The sequence below is a fragment of the Coniophora puteana genome (assembly GCF_000271625.1).
Source record: "Coniophora puteana RWD-64-598 SS2 unplaced genomic scaffold CONPUscaffold_4, whole genome shotgun sequence".
Lineage (NCBI taxonomy): Eukaryota > Fungi > Basidiomycota > Agaricomycetes > Boletales > Coniophoraceae > Coniophora > Coniophora puteana.
In genome coordinates, this window is record NW_006913056.1 from 3010360 (window position 1) to 3032734 (window position 22375).

Consider the following 22375-nt stretch of genomic DNA (forward strand, 5'->3'; position numbering starts at 1 on the left):
ATTGTTTGCCGGAAGACGGACCATAGGACCTCGGCCTGGTCGCTTGTAATGCCTAGACACTCGCAGATCCACTCGGCTTGCGTGTCTGGAAGAAACGGCGGGGCTGAACTTTCGGTATCAACATCCGAGGGGTAGGCAAGGGCAATCTCGTCGCGAATGAGACTGCATATGTTAACGAAGAGCTGAATTTGATCCGTTGTTATAGGAAGTAGGTGTGGATATGTTTCAAGAACAGATGGAATTAATGATATGTCGAGACTCATGACAGCGGAATAGATATACGGCGTGTAGGGATATAACAGACGTTAATCTAATCTAAGCGCAGCGGCGAGGCGACGCGCGGCAGTCACATCGTGGGATTTTTGTTTTAGCACCGCCACTGACGCCGCGCCGCCCAGCCTGCCGCCGCGACTTGCCGCCTTTCCCAGATCTCGGACTTTCTGGAGCACTCGGTGGATCTCGCGGATGTCCTGTTTCCAATTCTCGCGCGTGAGAGCAGCGATCATCAGGCGCTGGTTGACGAGCGTGAACTTGTTCGACCATTCTGCGGGGAGGTCAAGGAAGGAGATTGGAAGGAAGGTGGTGTTAACAGGAGGGTTAGACGGGACGAGGCGAGTGTGGAGGTCAACACCGTAGAGGGATATGGAAGATGCAACATTTTGACGTAGGTCCGTAATCCATATGCCTGAATCCCACAATAGGACTAAGCGATGACGCAAAGTGGCGAGGCGGAGAATTGGCTTACCGGTACCAGTACCATTGTCGAGAACAGCATCGTCACCTACAAGGACCACAGGAGGAAACAGGATGCGGTTGTCGAACACCTCTTTCAGAAGATCGTGCTGCGCATCGAGTCTACAAACCCAGACTTCAGAACAGCCCTCACCTGCGTGCAACCTAGGGTCACGCACCTCTTTGCTTCTTCCACATCTGCAGGCAAGACGTACGAAGCGCCTTCAACCCCATGGAAGGTTCGTTCATTGGCGGGCGTGAAATGGACTGGTTCAGTGGAAGTCATGATACAAGAGGTGGGACAGCTGGTTTATCGGTCCTATTAGGTATTCGACTTTATGTACTTGGGGCATTTTCCACGTTCGATGTCGGTCTATGTTAACGTGCTTGGCTGAGATTGAGATTGTGACAGGATTCGCCGAGCACTGCACTATGAAACAGCTTCCAAGGCCAAGCTTGGGAGAACCGGCACTCGGTAACAAGAGATCCGCCTCGCCGAGGTGACCGAAGCTATATTTGTGAGACGACTTACTAATGCTAGTAATAATAATAGTTCTCTCCAGCTACTTTCCCCACCCGACTCGGAACAGTACAACTCGGGGATAGTTTCCATGCCCGAGCTTCGCATCTGTTCATGGCAGGGCATATAACAGATCCAAAAGCTCTTCTGGTCAGAGCTTGATTAGGTACCGATGTCAGGTGGTGCGATGAGGATAGTCGCAGGTTTCGAAATGCCGTAGAATGGATCGGACTGTAGGTTGTGACGTTTCCTGGTCGCATCACGAGAAATGATTAGCGACCAGAATGAAGGGTGAAGAGACAAATGTACCAGCAGTAGGAATAGAACCCTCATCAGCCTCTGCCATCTGCCCCCTATCTCAGCGCCTGTTCTCTCAGAGTGGGTACCGAAGCCACCCCGGTTCTTTGAACCAACTTGTAAGGAACCCCACGTGAGCGTGTGCAGGTCGGCTTACCTGCTCACATAGCGGATCACTTTTCATGACGCAGCGGTGAGGGCGACCGCCCTCCGTCGTCTGATGACTAAGCAGCACAAACGGTGCAAATGACGAGGAGGGCCACATCACGGGAGAAATTCTGGGCCAAAGCGAGATAGGACAGATTGAATAACGGGTACGGGAAGGTGATGGAGTCGGCTTACAACGGACGAAGTACAAAACATATCACAGATCTAGAGGAAAATGCGTATAAGAGAGAAATATGCCTGTTTCTTGTAGATGATGGCCTGGCACGCTGAACGTCTGCTTCGAGTGCGACCAGCGCGTGTTATTTCTCCTGAAAATGTCGCCGAGATTATATGGCTCGTCAGGTGGGCTGAGTGCATGCGCAAGCAATGCGCATATAATCATGAGTCAGATCAAAATAAATGTAATAGTACGAGAAGTGCGCACCTGGCTCTCGCGAGGGCGGTATCAAGGCGCCCGACGAGCGTTATGTGCCTTAAGAGAAACGTGAAATATTACACGCGTGCAACAGATCACTTCACTCAGCGTTCCCAGCCGCCATAAGTAACTCGTGTTGTCGACACCGTCATCCGCGGATCGGCATTTGTGGTGACCGCCGCTGCGAAGTGCAGCGCGGTCCTTGGCGCTTTGCTCTGAACTCAAGAGCTAGTCCTCCATCAGCGTGGCTGTGTCATAAGGTTTTGGTGAGAAAAGGAGCTTACTGCTGCTTTTCCAACGATCTCATTCCCAGTGGATCGTTCAGTGTCTGGATGCGCACTATGAGCGGCGCGTTCACTGTCTTGCTGTCAGCTCCTCTCCTGTACGACACGATACATCAACGTATACGTACTTAGAAGCCAATGACCTCTCCTTTATCTCGCGTTGTTCTCGGCATGTTTCTTCGACGTGCTTCCAGGTACTGGTTGACTCGGCGAGCAAATGCGGTGGTGGTAATGAAGATGGAGAGACCAAGGAGGGCACCCTGAAGAAGGTGACGGGTGATCGGAAAAGAAAGGTCAGGATAAAAGGATTGGCTATTGAAGGGCATGGTGGTGCTACAAGACGAGACCGTCGGGGGCGGAACGTTTGCGTGTCGGCCCGTGTCACGCCGGGTGCGGTGCGTGGGAACCGAAGAGCGGCGGGACACGAGAGAGATAGGGGTAGAAGACGAGATATGAGAGCGAAGCGAGAAAGATAGAGTTTTGAGAGATTCGAACGAGAGGTTCACCAGAGAGAAGATTGGATTGTGAACGCTACTGATACAGGCCATGTACGTAGAGTTTATATAGTGCTGGAGGATGAACTCCAGCTATGGTAAACGAGAGGTCTCGTTGAGGAGACAAAGCAATCTAGTCTCCCCTAGGCAGACCACAAGGAAGATATAGTCGTTCCTTTATTTATGGTCTGCTACTGTAGACCAGGGTCTTACCGTTTCAAATCGAAAAATGTGCGCGATTGACCAAATGGAGATTCATTTTGACCATAAGGGGATGTCATGACATACCGACGCGGCAGACGTGGAAAGCACAAACGCGAGACTACGCACTGTACTTTGAGCAAGGTCAGGTAGCAAGATATAGCCCTTACTCTACGATAATATATGTATGTAAAATAGAGAAAGACATCCTCGAAGATGTGTTCAAGGCAGCTGTGACTCCTCGTATTCGTGGGAGGATATAGGTGTTGTTGGCAGTGAAGGGGATCGAACCCAGTACGTAGCAAAAGTCGCTGTTGTTGTTAACCGCTAGGCTACGGAACTGCAATTTCGCCGGCGCTGGCGCAGGTATATAAAGAGCAAAGCCCCAACGGGGACCATTACGCCCCACCACCTTCGGCTTGGCTTCGGCATTATATTATCCATAATACATAATGACACGTTTTCTATCTCCCATCAAACAGCTACCTTAAATGGCGAAGAGCCATCTCCGTATGGGCAACAAGATTTGAAACGGTGTAACCGTGGTCTACACCTGCAGACTAAAAGCAATCCCTAGCTAGAAACTATCGTAGTTAGCTAAATATAGTACATGTCGCCCGTGGTGTAGTGATCAGAGATAAGATGAGATAAAAGATTAGTAATGCTGTGCGGCATCCGGCTCGCTCCGGAGCGCTGCCGTCACAGCCCGATGTCGGCCCATGCCGAAGTCATGATGGCAACCGCCGCGGACGTCGCGCAAGAGTAGACGCGCATGTCCATCGACACTTTTTAAATTTCTTCCTCATCATTGCAAGGTGCACACGCCTATGCATCTGACAACTACTCCGCCCGAAGTTTTTCGTGAGATTTGCCAGTATTGCAAGGGAGACTATGAGGGCAACAAAACACTCGCATCTCTAGCAAGAACATGCATCGCATTTAGGGATGAATCTCTGGATGTACTCTGGTCTTCAATCCCTCCTTCGGCATTCTTCTCTCCGCTCCCATCTCGTACTATTATCAAAGAACCCAGGCGGCCTTTAAGCCGTCGCGTACAGTCGATCGTGAGTCCTTTGGATCTAACCGGCTCAGTTGGTAACTCAGCTTTTGAGCAGATCGACTTCGACCCCGCGTCTGTAACGACCTCAGAGTGGGAGATCTTCCACAAATATACTTCAAGAGTTCGAAAGCTTGAGCTAAATGAGACGCATGGAGTCAAGTTCTACGTTTTACCCTCGCTCTTTCCTCACTACTCGAACGTTGAGCGCGCGCTTCCACGACTGGCACATCTCAACGTCTGTCGAAGTTGGGGATTTGAGCTTGAGGGACATGGCGTCCATTGGGAAGTCCTCCAGGTTTTCCTTGTTTCCACCATTTGCTCCTTGCGGTTTGATCCCACTCTCACGGAGGATGCAGTAGACTTCGTAGCGATGATCCCCGCACGTTCCCCCAAGCTTGAAACCTTGACGTTTTCCTACCGTGACGTTGATGACTTGTGGCCCGCTGAAGTCACCTCCGCATTTGGAGACGCAGTGTCCCAACTCCCTCGCCTTCAAGAATACGATGGACCTCTATTATACCATACCCCTCCCCGCGGTCTATCGTCTCTCTCTTTGCTTCAGCGGATATCGCTAGACATGCACTTTGCCCCCATCCAGGGACTTCACCTTTCGCTAAATTCACTTCCGTTTCCGGCTTTATCCGACCTTAAACTTCACATAACGTCTATCGACAACGCGTTAAACTTCTTACACGCTGTTGACTCCGCAGCCCAGTCCCACCGGTTTCAACCGGGATCAATCGCAGTCCATTTCAACTACGTCCCATCTACAGAGGATGTCAACAATGCATGTTCTATTCTCTCTGCCTACCAGCGCTTCAAGCCACTCTCTATCGCCTTCAGGCATGATCCCGTCGAAGACGATGATGAGGAACTTGGGAAGGACGGAGTAACGACACTCGAGATGTTCCGGCCACTCCTCTGCAACACCTTCATCAAAAAGCTCGACTCCGATATTTTCCGCCAAGTATCGCTTACTGATGCGGACATCGTAGAAATGGGCAATGCATGGCCACAGCTAGAGGTTCTCTCAGTAAATGGGGAAACACATGCTTGGGGCCGTTCTCTACAGATCACGCTCGATGGTGTACAGAGGCTTCTGAAGGCCTGCCCATGCTTGTCTGAACTCGCGCTCTCAATCCGTGTTAATAACGCCGAACGCAACCGCCCCGAGTGGCAGCTAGAGCAACTTGACCGCATGGTGGATCGCAGGAACGTAGCGTTGAGGTCGTTCAACGACCTCGAATCTCAGATCGAAGACTTAACACTCTTCTGTATCGTCTTCTCGCAGCTCGCGCCCAATGCAACTGTGGGACCTGAGTGGCAGCAGCCGGATCCACTTTCTCTCGCAGTAAAAGAGGTGCAGGCCATGCGTCAGGAGAGAAACGGTTGTATCAGTGCGTGGAGCTGGGACGAGCTCGACGAACGGATCAATCCATTTGCAATGCAGCCGCGGTATGAGGCGTATCCTTTTATGTCGCACGAGTATTATGCACTAGTAGACGACTAGAGCTTTGAAATGTTGATGCTAGCCGTTTTACCAGCCGTGATTATGATAAAGCTTACGGACTACTGTACTTTTTCGATCTAGCTAGCTTGATTTCTTCTACACGTGATGGGTATGCCAAAGCGCGTCGCATACCAGTCGGACTCTTTCATGACGAACAAGTCCCTGTCGATTAGTGGCTAAATCGCCACGTTGTGGAATGTACAAGACCGTGGCGCCGCAGGTTCAATTCCTGCCAGGGACATCCTTTTGGCTGGAGATATCTCGAGTTCGTACTACTACTGTTGTCCCGAGTGGTCCCTAATCTCAGTGTGTACTGTTACCAGAGAAGCCTCACGTTCCCACCCCTTGACGAACTCCATCGCGGTAAGTAATAGCCGCATCATGCTGTGTCAGATTGTGAGTCGAAGAATCAATCCTGATTTGCGTGGTTGTCTCGCAACCAGCGCCGAGCGCGGTTGTTGATCCCAGTAGTACTCGCTCCCGCTCGGCGTTAGGGAAGTGCACTACACGTTCTGAGAGAAGAGTGATCATGATAGCACATAGAGTTTCGAAACGGATCAGAGCCATTGCACGACAACTGCTTGATATTGCGCATCGAATAAGGGCGGGATATTCGAGATATCCGTTCGGGTAACACGAGTACTAGTGTGTTCATTCTACAGGAAGGAGGGTAGCTAGTATACCAAGCGAATCGTGCCATTAGCCACGGTAGTAAAGATCAAGAGATGGAGGCTGTGACCAAGAATGCCAATGACACCAACGGGGACATTAATAATATTGCATGAATGAATCAATGAATGGGGAGCGAGGCCGGCCGCCGGTGCGTCGGAGATAGCGAGTATTGGGTCGGGTTATACGTGGGAATGTTTACTGCCCCCTTCCCATTCAAACACGCTCAGTCTTTGGTCCAGTGCATCCCACATATGCAGGCTACCCTCACTCACCGATACCTTCCTCCAGACGGCATACCGATGTTCGACCGTTATTACGAGACGTCGGAAAAACCTATACAAGGGTTCTACGTTGGTTCTACGGGAGCACGCGTATACACCGTGCTCATTGGACGAATTTTTCTTGGCCAGCGCCCAGCTCAGAACGTGATCCCTAAGCCACGCAGGGTTGAGACATCCTGAATACACTAATAAGAAGTCAAGAACTCAGAAGAGCATCGCCCTCAGACTCTCGATGCGTCCACTCGTTTTCCTTTCCACTATCGTTATTCTCTTGTCCTCAGTGCATGGCGGCTTGATTGACTTGCCGGACTCCATCCTTTGGCCAGACGACCACGATTCTGGCTGGAAGGTTTCAGCTGCTTGGTACGCCGGCTGGCATACGCCGGCTGGCATGCCAAAGAAGGCTTCCCCCTCGACAAGGTTAGCTGGGAGAAGTATAACACACTGATTTACTCTTTTGCGTACGTTGTCTTCTATCTCTCCGTGCATAGTGCGCTGAAGTTCGTGTATCGCTACATCGATTGAAGCGAGACAATACCAAACGTGCATCATATCACGCTATTAATGGGTCTGATGCTTCCTTGCTTCCTGAATTTGTCAAGAAAGCACACAGGCATGTACGTACCTCACTTTATAGTCTGCTTACCCATTTTTACGGACATCTTGCAGGGCGTTCAAGCGCATCTTGGCGTTGGAGGTTGGACTGGGAGCCGCTGGTTCTCCAGCAGTACCGCCTCGGCCTCGAATCGCACCAAGTTCATCGATACTCTTACCCGCTTTGCTCGGAAGCATCACCTAGATGGTATCAATTTCGAGTGCGCCTTATTTCTTAAAATCTGCGAGCACAGTCCCTTCACCAAACCTCATCCCCAGCTGGGAAGCCCCAAACGACCCCGGCATTGGATGCAACACACACTCTCCGAACGACACCTCCAACTTCCTTGCCTACCTTCAAGAGCTGCGTGCGGATCCTGTCGGCTCTGGGCTCACTCTCACCGCTGCCGTTGGCGTTAATCCCTTCCCCGATGCCTCTGGGAATTCATCGACGAACGTGTCCGCGTTCGCGGACGTCTTTGACTACGTTGCTGTGATGAATTATGGCGTCTGGGGTCCCTGGTCGGCTAGCGTCGGCCCGAACGTGCCGCTCAACGACACATGTATGGATGACCAAGAAGGCTCGGCAGTTAGCGCGGTCGCGGTATGGATGGAGGCAGGTATGCCTGCGCACAAGATCGTGCTTGGCGTCGCGGCGTACGGTCACTCCTACTCGGTTAACCATACGTCGGTGTTTGGTCTAGTGCCGAGTGCAAGTCCAAGTGGGGGAGGATCTCGAAAGAACCTGTCACTGGTTCCGTATCCTGCTTTCAATGCCAGCAACCCGCCTGCTGGTGACAAGTGGGACGACCCAGGCAGTGTCGACGAGTGCGGGATATATGAGGATCCTTCAGGCGACTGGGACTTCTGGGGGCTCATCGACGGTGGATTCCTGGATAAGCAAGGCAAACCCCTCGATGGGATTTATTATCGCTACGACGAGTGCACTCATACCGTACGTGTTGCTACCCTCGTCCCACCATATACTTGCTAATCCAAATCTCATCATGCAGCCATATGTCTACAATGCGACATCGGAAATCATGGTTTCGTATGACAACGTAGAGTCATTCAAAATGAAGGGTGAGTTCATCAAGAATAATAGGTTGCGAGGGTTTGCGATGTGGGAGGCTGGTGGTGACTACAGCGATATCCTACTCGATGCTATTCGCTTGACTAGCTAATTCTGAGTTACTATACACAGATCTGAATTGCACTTACATTGAGACACTAGAGTGCATAGTACATTCGCACACCCCAACGTTACCTTCGAGCAATCCTATACTCTGATATTCCACCGTTTCGTCTATGAACGCCGTTGCAACATGCAATTGTCTGAGAACGAGCTATTTACAGATGCGGTATCAAATCAGACCAAGACACAGTCTTGTACACACTACTCGGCATCGTTCTCAAAGATGTGAACATCAGTACAAGAATAACGCCTCGAGCCATAACATACACGAAAATACCAAATCCCGCGAAATAATACTCAATCAGCATCAGCTTTCTGGAGTTCCTGATATTTGGAAAGCGCCAATTCAGCAGCAATACCAACGGTGTTACCAGAGCACCAGCAGCAGGATAAACGGTTATCAACGTCGCAGAAGTGCGCCATATAGTGCTCTCCGCGTGCGTAGGGAAGGCGATGTCCCAGCACAAGAGATGAACCCACCAAAGATGGATGCAGTTGTGAGTCCAGCTACAGTGACCGCCGCGATGGTCTTGTTTCCTAGACGATTGAGGTTATCTCCACCAAAGGTGTTGACGCGCAGACGTTGGTTCAGCCCGATGAATCCACCCGCCATAAGGCGAAAGATGTAGTTGGCCAGGGACATGCGAGTTCTGCGAGACCTTTCCACAACAACCTCTACCGGGAAATTGCTACCAAGCGCAATTTTGGGCGTTAATTACCGACAGCCCTGCTAAAAGCGAATGTACGAATAAACACGTACTGCTCGCAAAGGTCGTCCGGAGGCTCGCTGGGGTGAGTCCAATCAATCCGGCGAGGACATTGCACATTCAGGGGCTTGCGCCACCAGAAAGCGTAGGTGAAGAGGCATAGGATCGAATACGCGAATGTTGCGATTTCGAGCTGCGACGATTCGAGATGGTAGACGGTTCTGGAGATGAGTTGGGTGATAAACCATCCAACTTGAATTAGTACGAGGCCTTTTGATATCCAATCCCCTTTGCTGCAGTCCTTGACTTCGTCTTCAGTGAGATTTGGGAGCTTGATAGTGCCATTTGCTATCTCCCGAAGGAGGATGTATGGAGTGATAGTTGCGTACGGTTTTCCGTCGTGGTAGACCATGAATCCGCCCATGAAAGCAAAGAAGCTATGTGTAAGTGTCCACGATTCGTCTGATGAAAAGTCAATTGAGTCTCGTTCATAGTTCACTTAAATCTCATACCCTGGCCCTTTTCAAAGATCCGTGAAGAGAGCACCTTCGTGTTACTGAGAGACTTGGCACTCGATGTCAAGTATTTCGATAGCTTTGCCAAGGCAGAGTTATTCTGACCTGTCCTACAAAAAGGGCAGTCAAACATCCAAGTAAATATTAATATATGTGGTACTGACCTTTAAAAGGGATAAGGCTAACTAAAAAGATGCGGACGTCAGAAATCGCCAGCCTAAGGATATCGATCTCTGGAAGGTTCAACATTGTAACTGCACATGCGCCAAACAAAAGGTTAGTATTAAGTCGTAATCCGTAGAACAGGTTCTTACAATCATCCACAGCTTGGGGAAACGGAGGGGGACTCTCAAGGAAGATGTAATTTTCGTCCGATGTGGGAAACACCATCTCTCGAGCGGCAGGTGGGTGCACGATTCTTCGTATGCGGATCCGCTCCACAGGGCTTAGATCTAGGTAAAAATTTCGTCAGGTATCCTGGAGTGCTCACAGAGAGAGATTCACAGACCTTCAAAACGGCTCTTCCTTATGCGTCCAACACGCCACTCCTCTGCACCCATGGCCTGCATGATCCGGATCTGTTCTGTGAGCCAATACGCACTAACCCATTGTCGTATCGCCCATACAACTATGAGTTCTGGCGCGATCATGGCCAAAGTCATGATACCAGCTTGACGCACAAACACGCATAGCTGCTCGTCGTCTGGACTTGGGATGTTCGGGTGAACGGCGGTGTATACGCATGCGAGCAACGTAAGAAGACAGCTAGAGATGATGTCCCATGTTGAGCGGTCCGAGATGAAGTTAGAGTAGTCCTCTGGGGAGGATGAGATAGACATTGTCGGTATCATGTTGGGATACTTCAAGACGTGGGGGGCACTTAAGGGCTATGCAAGGGTACCTAGATCCGACAGTCTCTTGGCGGACGCCGCAGTGTACCTAGGCACTACAGAGCGCGATTTTGCTATGGTCATTGACATTCCCTGACTATTCCTCGGGTCCATATCTAAAGTTTGCGATAATTACTTACTTTGATCGTGTTATTGAGCGAAATAACGGCTTATTGAGTACGCCATGTTGCCAGATTTAGATGCATTCCCTGGAGCCTATGTGGGCTTGATGTGGGCACCATTCGCAGATAAGTATGCTGTTTTATCATGATTCCGCTGCCCAAACCTAGGGATATGTATCCCCTGTGAGAAGATAGTCGGTCGTACTGGTGAGCGGTTAGAGAGACATTGGGAACCGCTGCTCCATAGGAGAGCAAGTCAGAGAGACGCAGGCAATTTGCGGGCAGCACGGGACTCGGACACGGTTAGAACTAAACGTTTCCTCGGCATCTTCCGATTGGCCACCAATCTCAGCATTCGGAAGTGACAGCGTTCGAGCTTTGTGCGAAACCTTCATGACATCCCAGCCAAGATCCTTCAGATAACATAAACGCGGATGGTTTGGTTGACTTGGCGGAACTGTGAGCCTGCTATCGCCTGCTCGCTCGCAGCCAAGCGTCATCGCCTTCTTAGACTGGAAGCCGTTAGACTGATCTCAAATCAGCTATTAGGTCGTTTATCCATAGCCTAACTTAGGCTAAAACGAAACGGGAAAACATATATAGTATGGCGGGCAGGAAGAGCCGACACCTGCACTCATCTGCTTACTCCTCATGGCCATCACGGTGAAGACGTGGGGAACATCCGACGCCTCGAAGTGCGTTTTCCTCGTCCACGGCATGGCCGCTGCACCGAGCAGCTGGGATACAGTAGCAACGAAGTTAGCTGATCAAGGTGAGAAATGAACGTACTAAGCTATCCAGTACGGCTACAATCTCTCAACCACATGCAGGATATTACGTCGTAGCCCCAGCTCTCCCTGGACACGGCGGCTCGCCATTTGCTCCCGGGTCCGATTACTCGGTCGCAGGGCTTGCGAATGCTTTACTCCCCTCCCTTATAGCCGAAGCAGAGCATGGCAGACCCATCGTCATCATCGGCCACTCGCTCGGAGGAAATGTTGTCCTTGCTCTCCTCCAAGCGCTCAAGAGCTCCACGACTGCTACGTCTAAGACGCTGCTCAGCACTAGCCTTCCCGTCGTCCTCGTCGATCCTCCGCTCTTTGTGGATCCGGCGCAAACGCCTGAGGACCATCGGATGATAGCGGGAATGGTGAGTCAGCGCAACAAAGGCAGTAAGGGCTCTGGAGAGCAGAGATGCGAAGTGAAAGCGATTGATGCGATCTTCGAGGTGAGCCTATTGCTGTGATGTTAGGTCATCCGTTTGTCACGGCGCTCTAACGCGATCTGGAATTATTTAGCAAAACTCTCCTTGGTCGTTCGCCCACCTACTCGCAGACCTACCCAAGAACGTCTCTCTGTTGTTACTTGCTGCGGATCCGGCGCACGACGCGAAATGCAAGTTGGGAGATGTTGCACCATACATTCAAGGTGCCAACGGCATCTACGAACACATTTCGTGTCAAGTTGTCAAAGGGGTTGGGCATTGTATGCATCTGGAGCGTCCTGACGACTTCATACATACTGTCTCTGAGTTTTTATCGAAAGGTGGTTCTGTGTCAAAGTAGGGAAACCATAGCATTACGGCACGGTTTAGTACGTCAAAGTAATCTTCTGAATAAATCAAACCGTGTATGTGGCTGATACGGTATACATTCAAAAGGAAGCAAGCATACGAGTATAATTATGTTCTTGTGAGCGAAATATTATAAGAAAACAGCCTTCTTACTGCATGCGATACGTCCAAAGTCGCCTAGTGGCCGCCACAATGGTTCAGTATTGGACATGAATGAAGCGCTCTACTAGGTTTGGCTTTCCTTGTGGTAGATTATAATCTGACCTTCCTGGGGCGAGGACCCGACATCGCTTTCTTCAAATTACACGCACACTTTCGCTGAACGCAAAGATTACACGCTCTCTCCACAACTCTCCAACACTGGTCGCCGGACTTCTTGCACGCGTCGCACCGCTCGTCGCTTTCACCATTCCACTTCATTTGGACGAGCGGCTTTTTCACATGATTTCCACGACGCTTGGGTTCCATGATGTCAGCAAAGACTGAGTAGCCATAGATGCAGAAAAGCGGTGCTGACCTTCTCCAGTGCAGGTCTTGAGGAAGGGCGGAAGTCGGAGTCGCTGCTGCTACTGGAAGATGAGGAAGCCCGCCGACGCTTTTTGCTCATCCCTTTACTCGAGTTATTGCTTGCAATGAACGGTTTAGAGATGGTACCTTCAGCATACATCAGCTAGTGGGCGGTATCTTTTGGGAAGAAGGTTGATTCAGCTTACGGCGTGCATCCGTAGGCAAAGACTGAGGTTTGTCGGTCATGATTTCTTTACCTTCCTTCATGTGCGTTCGCGAATTGCGATGAGCCGCACCAGGAACAGCTGCAGAAACCTGTGTTGTAGTAGAAGAGCCCTCGTTCACAAACGATTGCTCTTGTGTAGGCTGCATTGAACGGAAATCAGTGTTAGATTGACGTCCGCGACGCTTCTTGGGTAGTTCTCTTGGCATTGGGCTACTCCCCGGTGGCATACGACGTCTGGTTCTTGGAAAGAGGGTTGGAGACGTAGATGCGGGACGAGCATCGTAGGCCTTCGGTTCTGTAGGTGAAGCCCGATCCTCATGGTCTTCGCCTGCGTGAGGAGCGTGGGGGGCCTTGGCCGCCGAGGGCGAGGGCGAGCTCTCAATGACAATGACGTCTGGGGACGCGTCTCTCGCGTGTAAGTAGGGCTGAGACGACCGTGGGGTTCTCGGCTGCTTCTTTACTCGTGATGCCTCAGGCAAAGCCTTGGGATTGTCGGCCTTTGGATGGGCTGCATACGTGCGTTGAGCATGAGGTGGCAGCCGCAAGAAAACAATGGACACGGTCAACTTACCCTGCACAAACGCGAGTTCGCGATCAAATGCCTTTCCCTCTCGAAGGTGAACAGCAATCCTAAGTGCTGCAAAGAACTGAGACCCTGAAAGCCAGTTGGACGAAAGCATGCTCGGACAGAACAACTTTAGGATCTGCATTTTTTGAAGTTGGAATCGTCAATGGCGTCGACATGGGGTAGCAAAAGGATGGGGTGAGAGCGTAAAGAAGGGGATGACTCACTGCATCTATATCAGAGCCACGAAGATCCGAGTACTTTCCCTTCATCCAACCTCTTGCCTCGCGAACACCAACGTGAACATCCTCGTAACGCGTCGTCTTGAGGGGATTGTCGGAGTCCGGTACGTCTGCGAGGTTGATGAACGAAGTAGTATAAAAGTCGTATTCCTCATTGCTGAGAGCAGAAATGTGAAGGCTAAGAGGGCGCATAGCCTCGACGTGATGGCAAAGAGCGGGTGTGCCACTGACGGAGAGCGAGCAGAGACAGCCCGACGCGACGCATCTCCGCGGTCACGACATGTCACATGTCAAGCTTGTCAAGACGCGTCTGGTGTGGCGTACTAAACAGCAAATGACCCTAGTCAGTGCATGCTCAAGTACTTGTAGAGCAAGTAGTTAATTAGTTTGACATGGTTCTGTACAATAATGGAATTATGTAAGGTATCAACGCGTCTATAATGTTCATTCCACATTCTGCATCAACAGAGCTCCGAGACGTTCACCGATGTTCACAACCAAGTCACGCTCCTGCAACGGACGTCAGCGAGAACTCCGCTTGAGACTTGATCACATACCTCCTCATCTACGAGACGCACAGGGGGTGACATCGCCCGCACGCGCTTCCACTTCTGAGTCGACCGGTGCGACCCACCCTTTGAACACCCCCATCTCCGTCCACGACACATCTCGCAATTCCGTGCGTATGGTCCATCGCTGCCTTTTGCCCTTCCCCATCTGCAGGATAGACCTTTCTCACGACACGCGTCGCAGATTATGCCGGCAGGGTGCTCTGCAAAGCGAATGTGGAACGGGACGGCGGTTTTCCCGGGGCACGTTCCAGGCTCCCAGTTCGGAAGCGCGTCGAGCCACTCGGGGCCTTGTCCCATGGGCCAAATCGCGTCAACGGTGTCGATATGGTGCTCGAGCTCCTCGAGAAGACGTTGAGCGGCTTCTCCCAGGCCCAAGTCGGGAAGGGTGTTCTGGGCGTTCTGCTCGCCGGCAGCCTCGCGCTGGGAATGCGTGCTGGCGAGGAGGGCCTGCACCTGCTCAAGGTCCTTGGGCGGGGCGAAATCGCAGCTACCGTGCGTGCGGTGGTATCTAAGGCCAGTGACTTGCTTGTAGCTTTTGTTGCAGTTGGTCTTGGGGCAGCGGAACGGCTTCGATAGGACCAGGGACGACACGAGGCGGGAGAGAGTGGTGCTCGCGCGGGCGCTGGATTGAACTGAGGTGCTGGATCCGGAAGCTTTGGCGACAATACAGGGTCCAGCGGCGGAGGTGCCTTCAATCATTGACTGTTCCTCGCTGGTGTCAGTCATCTCGTCGCGTCTCCCATTGATGCCTCGCCAGACATCGTCCTCTGATGCGCCATCGCCCCCAACTTGCCCATCCTCCTCTCGTGGTCTCTTGACCCTTTGAGCTGAACGAGCTACATGTGATGTTTCGCCTACACGCCCTTGCGACTGTACCGGATTGGTTCGATGCGCATTGTGTACGCGCAGACCGTAGCGAGACGGGGATGGTTTGACCGCAGGCTGCGACTGTGGTCTATTCTCTGGTGGAATGAGAGTGATCTCCGGAGAACTTGAAGGTTGTTTGACGCAAGGCGTTGGTGTAAGAGGTGTTTGGGCGACAAGAAGCGTGGGAGGGGCGCTGATAGATGGTCTGGCTTGAGCCAGTAGAGCGGGTTGTTGGCTCTGGTTGTTGAGTGTAGAATCGGGTTTCGGACGTGCTGCATTGCCGTGCAGATGGTCAGCGTGAGTTTAGAAGCATAGCCAAAGTAGACGCACCTTGCTCGTATGCGAGGTCGGGATGAATATCTTTCCCTTCCAGTAGGTGGATGCACAGACGAATGGCAGCAAAAAACTGTCCACCAGTGAAAGAGTCGGAAGAGAGCAGTCTTGGGCAGAGGAACTTGAGGATCTACAGGCATGTGCCACTGTATCAGGAACTCCAGCTCGTCGCAACCAACGAATCAACGAGAATGAGACGCACTATGTCCAGGTCTGATGTTTTCAACCTCGGATACTTACATCTTAGCCATGTCCTAGCCTCGCGAACTCCAACCTCAACGGTCTCGAATCTGCCTCCGTTTGCACGCACATTGACACCGTGTTCGAGGTCGGGTAGGTCGGCGAGGTTCTGCAAGGCAGCGATATAGAGGTGGCATCCTTCGGCGTTAAGTGCAGCGATGGGAAGATGAAGCGGTGGCATGAATCTGGCGTGCGAGGCGAGGGAGAACGCGGGAAGAGGAAAAAGCGCGCAGGGCGGACGTAAGGTGGCCAAAAGGCGGGTTCGGACAATGAATAACTTTGCGCTGCTTTGTGCACATGTTCAAGCTTGGCTTGCTGGACTCTCCCGTGCTTACCTTTGTGTTATGTTCAATTTTTCCAATCCTTAGATTTGTGAGCGACTCGGGTGAGTGATGTCCTTAGGTTAGTCAGTGAGTTACATCCCTGCGTGCAACATGCATCGACACAGATGACTGAAGTGAGGAGTTACCTGTACGAATGACCGATGATACCCATCAAGTCTATCTGTGGGTATGTCACTGTTCAAAGATATTTGGATTTGGGTCCAAGGTCTCGGGAGCGTCAAGAGGGTCCTAAGCAATGGGATACTGCAGATGAGATGTTGTCCACCAATGAGCGCTTTGGTGTCGTTCGACGAGATAACGAAACATAGATTCGCCCTTAGGCCGCCTCAGAACCAGCGTTCTTTCCTCATGTCCACCGCTAGCAGGCACAGATTGTTCACGAATATGCAGAGAGCGTACGCAGGAGACAACAGCCGGTGATTCTGAGGGAGAGCGCTTCCGGTCCGACTTTGATAAGACGGGAACAGCCGGCTATCTTCTCACGCTACCACTACGGTTCAGCTTGTCGGCGGTCGCTCTCGGACTACGTTGCTCTCCAGATCTGCAGTCCTCAGTCCTCAAGGCCTCAACCCCGTTGGAGACTCAGAGAGAAATTCTCGCTATGAACTCGGGAACTCATGCCCCAAATGACCCGGTGAGAAAGTTATGAGAATACGTGAACGTGGTGTACGCTCGGGTACCCCGGCGTTTGCTTGCCACTGATTCATACCCCCAGTCATTAGTTGTCTGTCCCTTTAATCAGTAACCGCTCAACACCTCGTGCATCTCAACCAAGCAATACTGTCTTTCTCAGGCTGGCATGAACTACGAGCATCTACACGTTGATATCGCTCTTTGCCTCGAACAAGTAAGCCTCGCACGAACGTGCAGGCACTGCCTACACTTGCATAGACAACGGTGGCTTCCTTCATTGGCAAGTGTTTGCCATTGATCATCCTAGCGTCTGAATTTTACGGGTCACCAAAATCTATTGAATGTGTGAGCATGCCGAGGTGCCTTGGTCTCAAGCTGCAGTGAATGTACTTTATTCGGCTCCGACATGATTTTTGTTCGTTAACGTGCACCTACAGTCCATCGCAAGCTCGTACCCACACTCTCGAACAGCTTTTGAAGATGAATCGCGGAACAATGTCACGAAAGCTGCACACGCCTCTCATCTTCACTCCCACCAGCACTGCCGTCGTGGACATCAAATTCCTCGTGTATGCTGCAGTCAACCTGCGGCATCTAGATTGATCCGTATACCAGTGTGGACTACATGCTAGATCGTTCTATTGCAGCTACATCTTACGTGCGTGATGCTGCCACTGTACATGGTCTCTGTTTAGCAGAGCCGGTCAATGATGTTCACGCCGGCACCGTGAGCTATCTCCAAGTAACATCTCGAGCGAGCGTTTATCCAAAGCGACTATGTTTGAATATGATCGCGTCATTTTCCAGGTTCGGTGGGTTCCTCGCTGTACACCCATGCAAGCTCTGGAGGATTTTGCACGAGGTCCGAGGATTTGTCTCGTAGCATTGCCAAAATACCAACTGCGGCTTTGTTACGGAGGCTTGTCGTGACTACACCTTTTTAGTGCTGCATCTCATGTGCCTGGAGAACTCAATAAATTCGTCAACGAAAGCGTACATCTGTGCTATACATATACGGCCTGCGCTATGTATAAAGTGAGCGATGAAAGCCCCTGATTGAGATTGTCGTAAAGTGGCCAGAGCGGTCGGTCACGATGACAACAGGAAGCGAGCGCCAAAAAACTGAGAACACCCGGGAAATGGGAAAGGCGGCATATGCCGCCGTGGCGGCGCGGCGGCGCGGCGGCAGTGGCGGTGCACATACCTTCAACATTTCTTTGGACTCACACACACACTTTCTCCTTCCCGACTTCTCCTATGTAGTGAGCTCCTCAAGGCCCTAAGAAATGTATCACTGCGTCCAAAATCCTCAGAAGTAGGCGCTACTGCAAAAAGGGCGAAAAAGAAAGTCAAGGAGAACACCGTGATCGTATGTACTTTGTATTCGGCCTAGACGCTTCTTCCTTTCATGACAGACTTATAGGATGATGCACGATTGGCGTACTTTTTAACATGCAGGACTCATCTCACCACTCTTGTCGGAGACTGCATCGTACCGCTCGCCACACGAATACGGGCCAGGCCTCTCGCTACTTCTTGCAGGGACGCACCGAACCTTGGTGTTGATGACGGCCTTCAAGAGCATTTCCGGTGGCATGGTACAGAGTTACAATCCTTTGAGACGGAGCCGTATAAAGGGAGGATATTGTACTCACACAATCTTCCAGAGGGCGGGTCTGAATGCACAAAGCATATGAAGCTTTGTCTACTCGACTTTGCATAAGTAGCTTCCGCATACTTAGGTACGTTGTCAGACTACCCCGCTGGAGCCCATGTGAGAGCTGCATGAAAGAGGATGGAAACTGTGGACCTCTCGAAAGGTGTCCCTTCAAATAGCCCCTGAATACGCGTTGCTACAAGCGCGTCCCATCAATCTGTCGCGCCAAAAGGTACATTCCATGCGGAGTTCCTTGCGTCCATACGTTCTTGTCCGAACTCTGATCGTGAGTACCACCAAACTTCTGCTTCAGAACTTACCTCAGGTTGCTACAATGCATGATGGTGATAGACTCAGAGCATATGTTGCTATGCGGGCTCGTCTGGGTCAATGTCGATGATTAATGCCAATGAAGATGCATCCGAAAATGCGGGGCTTAGCACTATACAGGTGGTGTACGATAACGTAACTGAATCTGCGACTGCGATGTGCGCGCCAAACCTTGGTGTTGCCAGTGGTGTCTAGGATCACTTCCATAATCAGCACTCGATGCTGGATCCGTAGTCATAGGAAGTAGTTGTGGATATGTTTCAAGAGCGTGTGGATTTATGGATATGTCGAAACTTAGTGTAGGGATACAACGTTGGCGGATTCAAACACGCTCAGTCTTTGCTCTAGCACGCATAAGCGTGGCGGCGAGGCGACGCGCGGCGGTCACATCGTGGGATTTTTATTTTATACACCGCCACTGACGCCGCGCCGCCCAGCCTGCCGCCGCGACTTGCCGCCTTTCCCAGATCTCGGACTTTCTGAAAAAACTGCCCCCGGGGCGGGAGAAGCGTGTGAACCGCGTTGCAACGTGGACAATTGTCACACCCCACATTAATGCGTCCCATGATAGACGGTATCTCCCCAGACCACCGCCTGCATCTGAGCTTCCCATGAACTATTGGACTGCATATGAACGTTGCTTGAACGTTTGTACGTGCTAGGCTCTCAGCATTGCTTGAGGGGCCGGCTGACCGACTCGACGTCGCATCTCCTTAGGAACTCTGACATGTGTTCGGACACGACGGAACCTTCGGGTTTGCTTGGCGGTGGTTATCATGAGAAGTGGGTGTCAGAGGAGGAAGGTAACAAGGCGATTGTGGTATGTCAGCATCCTTTTTGTGCCCATGACCTGACTACGAGGGAGGATCAACCTGCCTAGAACGTCCAAAAGAAACTGGACCGGCGGCCTATATTTACACCCTCCTTGCTCTTGTTTCCCGTCGTATCCTCCCGGCCATCGATTTCAAAACGCGTATGCCGCGTTTCTAATTCTGCCCATCACTCCGTGCAGCGATTCTGCCTCGCGATTTTACCACAACTTTCGTCGTTATAACCTAGCCACCACTCTGCCTCTGCCCACAACGCACAGCGGATCCCCCATTCGACAACCATGTCTATCTCGCTCAAGTCGGAACTCGAGACTTGGGCTTCTGCCCTCAACTCCTATGATAACAAGGACTTTGATACTGCCTTGGACCTCTTTGCCGTGCGTCACTTGCTCCACCCCACCACTTGCTGACTGACACATGATTATGCCACCTCCCTCATAACTCTCGTACTCAGCGCATCGCCGAATCGTCCAAGATTCTGACCAACATGGGTCTCATATACGCTACCATTGGCGAGCACGAGATAGCAGTGGAGCAGTTCACCGCAGCCACCGTCGCTGACCCTTACCTGGCCGTTGCGTGAGTGTCATTGTTCTGTTGTCGCGTTTCCTTGTTCCTTTTTTCTCTCGTTTCCTTGTCTCGACTCCCCTTCCGCTACTCGCCTCGCATCTCACACGCACCTGCTTGCGCATATACCCATACACCTGCCCGCTTTCATTTACTCGTATTATCATCATCTCCGTGCGCGATCGGATCTGTGCCTTGAGGCGCATACATTCAACAAGCTAAACCTTGCTTCAATGAATATGCACCCGAGAACCCCACGCTAACGCGCACCGCACTTGCTCAGGTACTTCCAGTCTGGGGTCTCCAACTTCCTGATTGCACGATACGAGCTCGCACTTCGCGACTTCGAGGAAGCTTTCCTCTACCTCCGCGGTAATGAGGACATGTGCGTCTCCTCTTCTTCCACCTCATGTCCTACCTTCCTTTTGTCTGACGGAACATCATAGCAACTATGAGCAAATTGGACTAAAGTTCAAGCTCTATTCATGCGAGATCCTATTTAACCGCGGTCTCTCGAAGATCAACATGGGATATGTGGAGGATGGTGTCGCCGACCTCCGCGACGCCTCCAGGAATAAGGTCACGGCCGAGCACAACGTCATCGATGAGGCCCTTCAAAACATGGGAGGGGGATACACCGTCTTCTCTATTGTATGCAGCTCCCGTTTCGTGTGTTATCGTTATTGTTCTAACCTTGCCTCGTTTTAGCCCGTGGGCGTTGTATACCGGCCTTCGGATGTCAAGCTCAAGAACGCAAAGACAAAAGACTACATGGGCCGGGCAAAGCTCATCGCCGCTGCCGAAGACCAGGATGCGTTCACGGAGTTCTCGGGCGTCGCACGCAAGCGCACCGTTAAAGGCGAGGATGGATCGCTGAGCAGGGCGAAGACAACGCCTACACCCAGTACGTGAATCTGCATTTCTCCGATATCACTCCCTCGTACAACGCTAACATACGGCACTAGAACCAGATCCAGTAGACACCCGCCCCGTCGCGCCCCTCGGACGCGCAAACACGACACTCAACGTACGAACCATGCCCAGGAGCCCACCCAGTCGCGTAGCCTCGCCGCCAACCCTTCCTTCAAAACAGTATCAAGGCCCGGCACCTACTCAGATCAGCTTCGCCGACTCGGATCGCAACTACATGGAACGCGATCAGCGCGGCCGACAACAACGCACGCCGCCCTCGGCATTCTCGCAGAGCGCGCTCGGGCGAGCCAACACCACTGCTACTGGCATGGGCGGCGGTCTTGGGCGGAGCGGGACCATGAGCGGGGGAGGCTCGTCCACGCGGAGCAGCTCCCTTTCGCGGGGAGGGCCGGGCGCCAATCTCACGCGGAAGGGGACAACGGGAGGGAGCTTGCATCGGAAGCCGACGACGAGGCGGGCCGCGTCTATCAGGAGGCCGAGGCGGATCGAGTATGAAGAGGAGGAGGGGTATGTGAGCGGGGAGTACGAGGACGTTGAGCTGGTTACGATCCGGATCAAGGTACGCCTTTGTTCCTTATCCCCTCTCGACTCGCTCTTTCATTATCATTCCGATTCGGCCCCGTTCATTTCTTCCCTTTTGTGTCCTCTTGTTCCTTCCTTGTTCATCTTGCGTCTTCCCGAGCCCAATCCGGATGTGTGCTTATGACTTTTCTTTGTTGTCGTAGCTTCACTACCGAAATGACGTCCGTGGGATGACGATGCTCCCCGAAACGCCCTGGGAAGAGTTCGTCGAGCGCGTCACCTCCAAATTCGGCACCGCACTGTCGGGGCTGGCAATGCAGTTCAAGGACGAGGACGGCGTGAAAATTAGTCTGCGAGACGAGTCCGACTATGACGCCGCGATAGAGGCAGCGCGCGAGCACGCTAAGGGGAAACCGGAAGGCAAGCTGGAGATATGGTGTACTGATGTTTGAAGTTCCGTCTGGGTGATACTCGAGAGGATCTGGGTTCGGTCTTGTACTCTAAAGGGTGGAATCTGGGATACGTACTTACGAAATGGCTACGCAAGCGGTTTACCTTGTTCTTTATTGCTATAATGTTGTTGTTGTACTTTAGTTCGTATTTCTTACATACCTCGAATGTGTTGATCGTGTTCGTAATGCAATCCTTGTTTTTGCATTGGAGGATTATACGAGTTCTAGCTTCCGATGAATGCCGTCCAACGGGCCGGTGCGAAAATAATGATGAGCTCAGGCGCTTCTTCGGCCCGAGTCCCAACAATCCCACGTAAACTTGGCT

The 22375-nt window shown here is 51.8% G+C and overlaps 8 protein-coding genes and 1 non-coding gene across 9 annotated transcripts in view; 5 read left to right on the forward strand and 4 right to left on the reverse strand.

The window, feature by feature from the left end:
- Positions 1-1018, reverse strand: part of CONPUDRAFT_52229 (uncharacterized protein) — a gene marked incomplete at both ends in the record, with an annotated part of 3591 nt that extends 2573 nt beyond the window's left edge. The window contains 3 exon segments of the mRNA XM_007768140.1: positions 438-685; positions 746-897; positions 912-1018. Coding sequence (XP_007766330.1) covers positions 438-685; positions 746-897; positions 912-1018 — 507 coding nt within the window.
- A 2920-nt stretch (positions 1019-3938) lies between these two features.
- Positions 3939-5681, forward strand: CONPUDRAFT_152548 (uncharacterized protein; the record flags this gene model as incomplete). The annotated part of the gene is made up of 1 exon (XM_007769067.1): positions 3939-5681. The coding sequence occupies one exon, from the start codon at positions 3939-3941 to the stop codon at positions 5679-5681; it is 1743 nt and encodes a 580-aa protein (XP_007767257.1).
- A 158-nt stretch (positions 5682-5839) lies between these two features.
- CONPUDRAFT_t44 lies at positions 5840-5922 on the forward strand. The gene has a single exon. It is a non-coding gene; the product is annotated as a tRNA-His (tRNA).
- Positions 5923-7012: 1090 nt separating this feature from the next.
- On the forward strand, positions 7013-8412 carry CONPUDRAFT_52820 (glycoside hydrolase family 18 protein; the record flags this gene model as incomplete). The annotated part of the gene is made up of 6 exons (XM_007768176.1): positions 7013-7102; positions 7162-7251; positions 7304-7449; positions 7508-7926; positions 7960-8183; positions 8242-8412. Coding segments are annotated over 6 exons (1140 nt in total), but the record flags the coding sequence as incomplete, so codon positions are not given.
- Positions 8413-9134: 722 nt separating this feature from the next.
- Positions 9135-10484, reverse strand: CONPUDRAFT_53237 (uncharacterized protein; the record flags this gene model as incomplete). The annotated part of the gene is made up of 2 exons (XM_007768210.1): positions 9135-9592; positions 10202-10484. 2 exons carry the CDS (start codon positions 10482-10484, stop codon positions 9135-9137), a joined length of 741 nt encoding a protein of 246 aa, XP_007766400.1.
- A 700-nt stretch (positions 10485-11184) lies between these two features.
- On the forward strand, positions 11185-12222 carry CONPUDRAFT_164452 (alpha beta-hydrolase; the record flags this gene model as incomplete). The annotated part of the gene is made up of 3 exons (XM_007769068.1): positions 11185-11429; positions 11488-11885; positions 11956-12222. The coding sequence occupies exons 1-3, from the start codon at positions 11309-11311 to the stop codon at positions 12220-12222; spliced, it is 786 nt and encodes a 261-aa protein (XP_007767258.1). The 5' UTR covers positions 11185-11308.
- On the reverse strand, positions 12223-13969 carry CONPUDRAFT_164453 (uncharacterized protein). The gene is made up of 5 exons (XM_007769069.1): positions 13756-13969; positions 13535-13667; positions 12944-13471; positions 12748-12884; positions 12223-12686 (listed from the first exon to the last, which is right to left on the reverse strand). The coding sequence occupies exons 1-5, from the start codon at positions 13960-13962 to the stop codon at positions 12483-12485; spliced, it is 1209 nt and encodes a 402-aa protein (XP_007767259.1). The 5' UTR covers positions 13963-13969; the 3' UTR covers positions 12223-12482.
- A 150-nt stretch (positions 13970-14119) lies between these two features.
- On the reverse strand, positions 14120-16509 carry CONPUDRAFT_164454 (uncharacterized protein). The gene is made up of 6 exons (XM_007769070.1): positions 16252-16509; positions 16118-16179; positions 15745-16066; positions 15540-15672; positions 14328-15481; positions 14120-14280 (listed from the first exon to the last, which is right to left on the reverse strand). The coding sequence occupies exons 3-6, from the start codon at positions 15961-15963 to the stop codon at positions 14215-14217; spliced, it is 1572 nt and encodes a 523-aa protein (XP_007767260.1). The 5' UTR covers positions 15964-16066; positions 16118-16179; positions 16252-16509; the 3' UTR covers positions 14120-14214.
- Positions 16510-19842: 3333 nt separating this feature from the next.
- On the forward strand, positions 19843-22160 carry CONPUDRAFT_164455 (uncharacterized protein). The gene is made up of 7 exons (XM_007769071.1): positions 19843-19953; positions 20031-20155; positions 20427-20528; positions 20590-20794; positions 20852-21047; positions 21109-21635; positions 21802-22160. Exons 1-7 carry the CDS (start codon positions 19858-19860, stop codon positions 22048-22050), a joined length of 1500 nt encoding a protein of 499 aa, XP_007767261.1. The 5' UTR covers positions 19843-19857; the 3' UTR covers positions 22051-22160.
- The last annotated feature ends 215 nt before the right edge of the window (positions 22161-22375 follow it).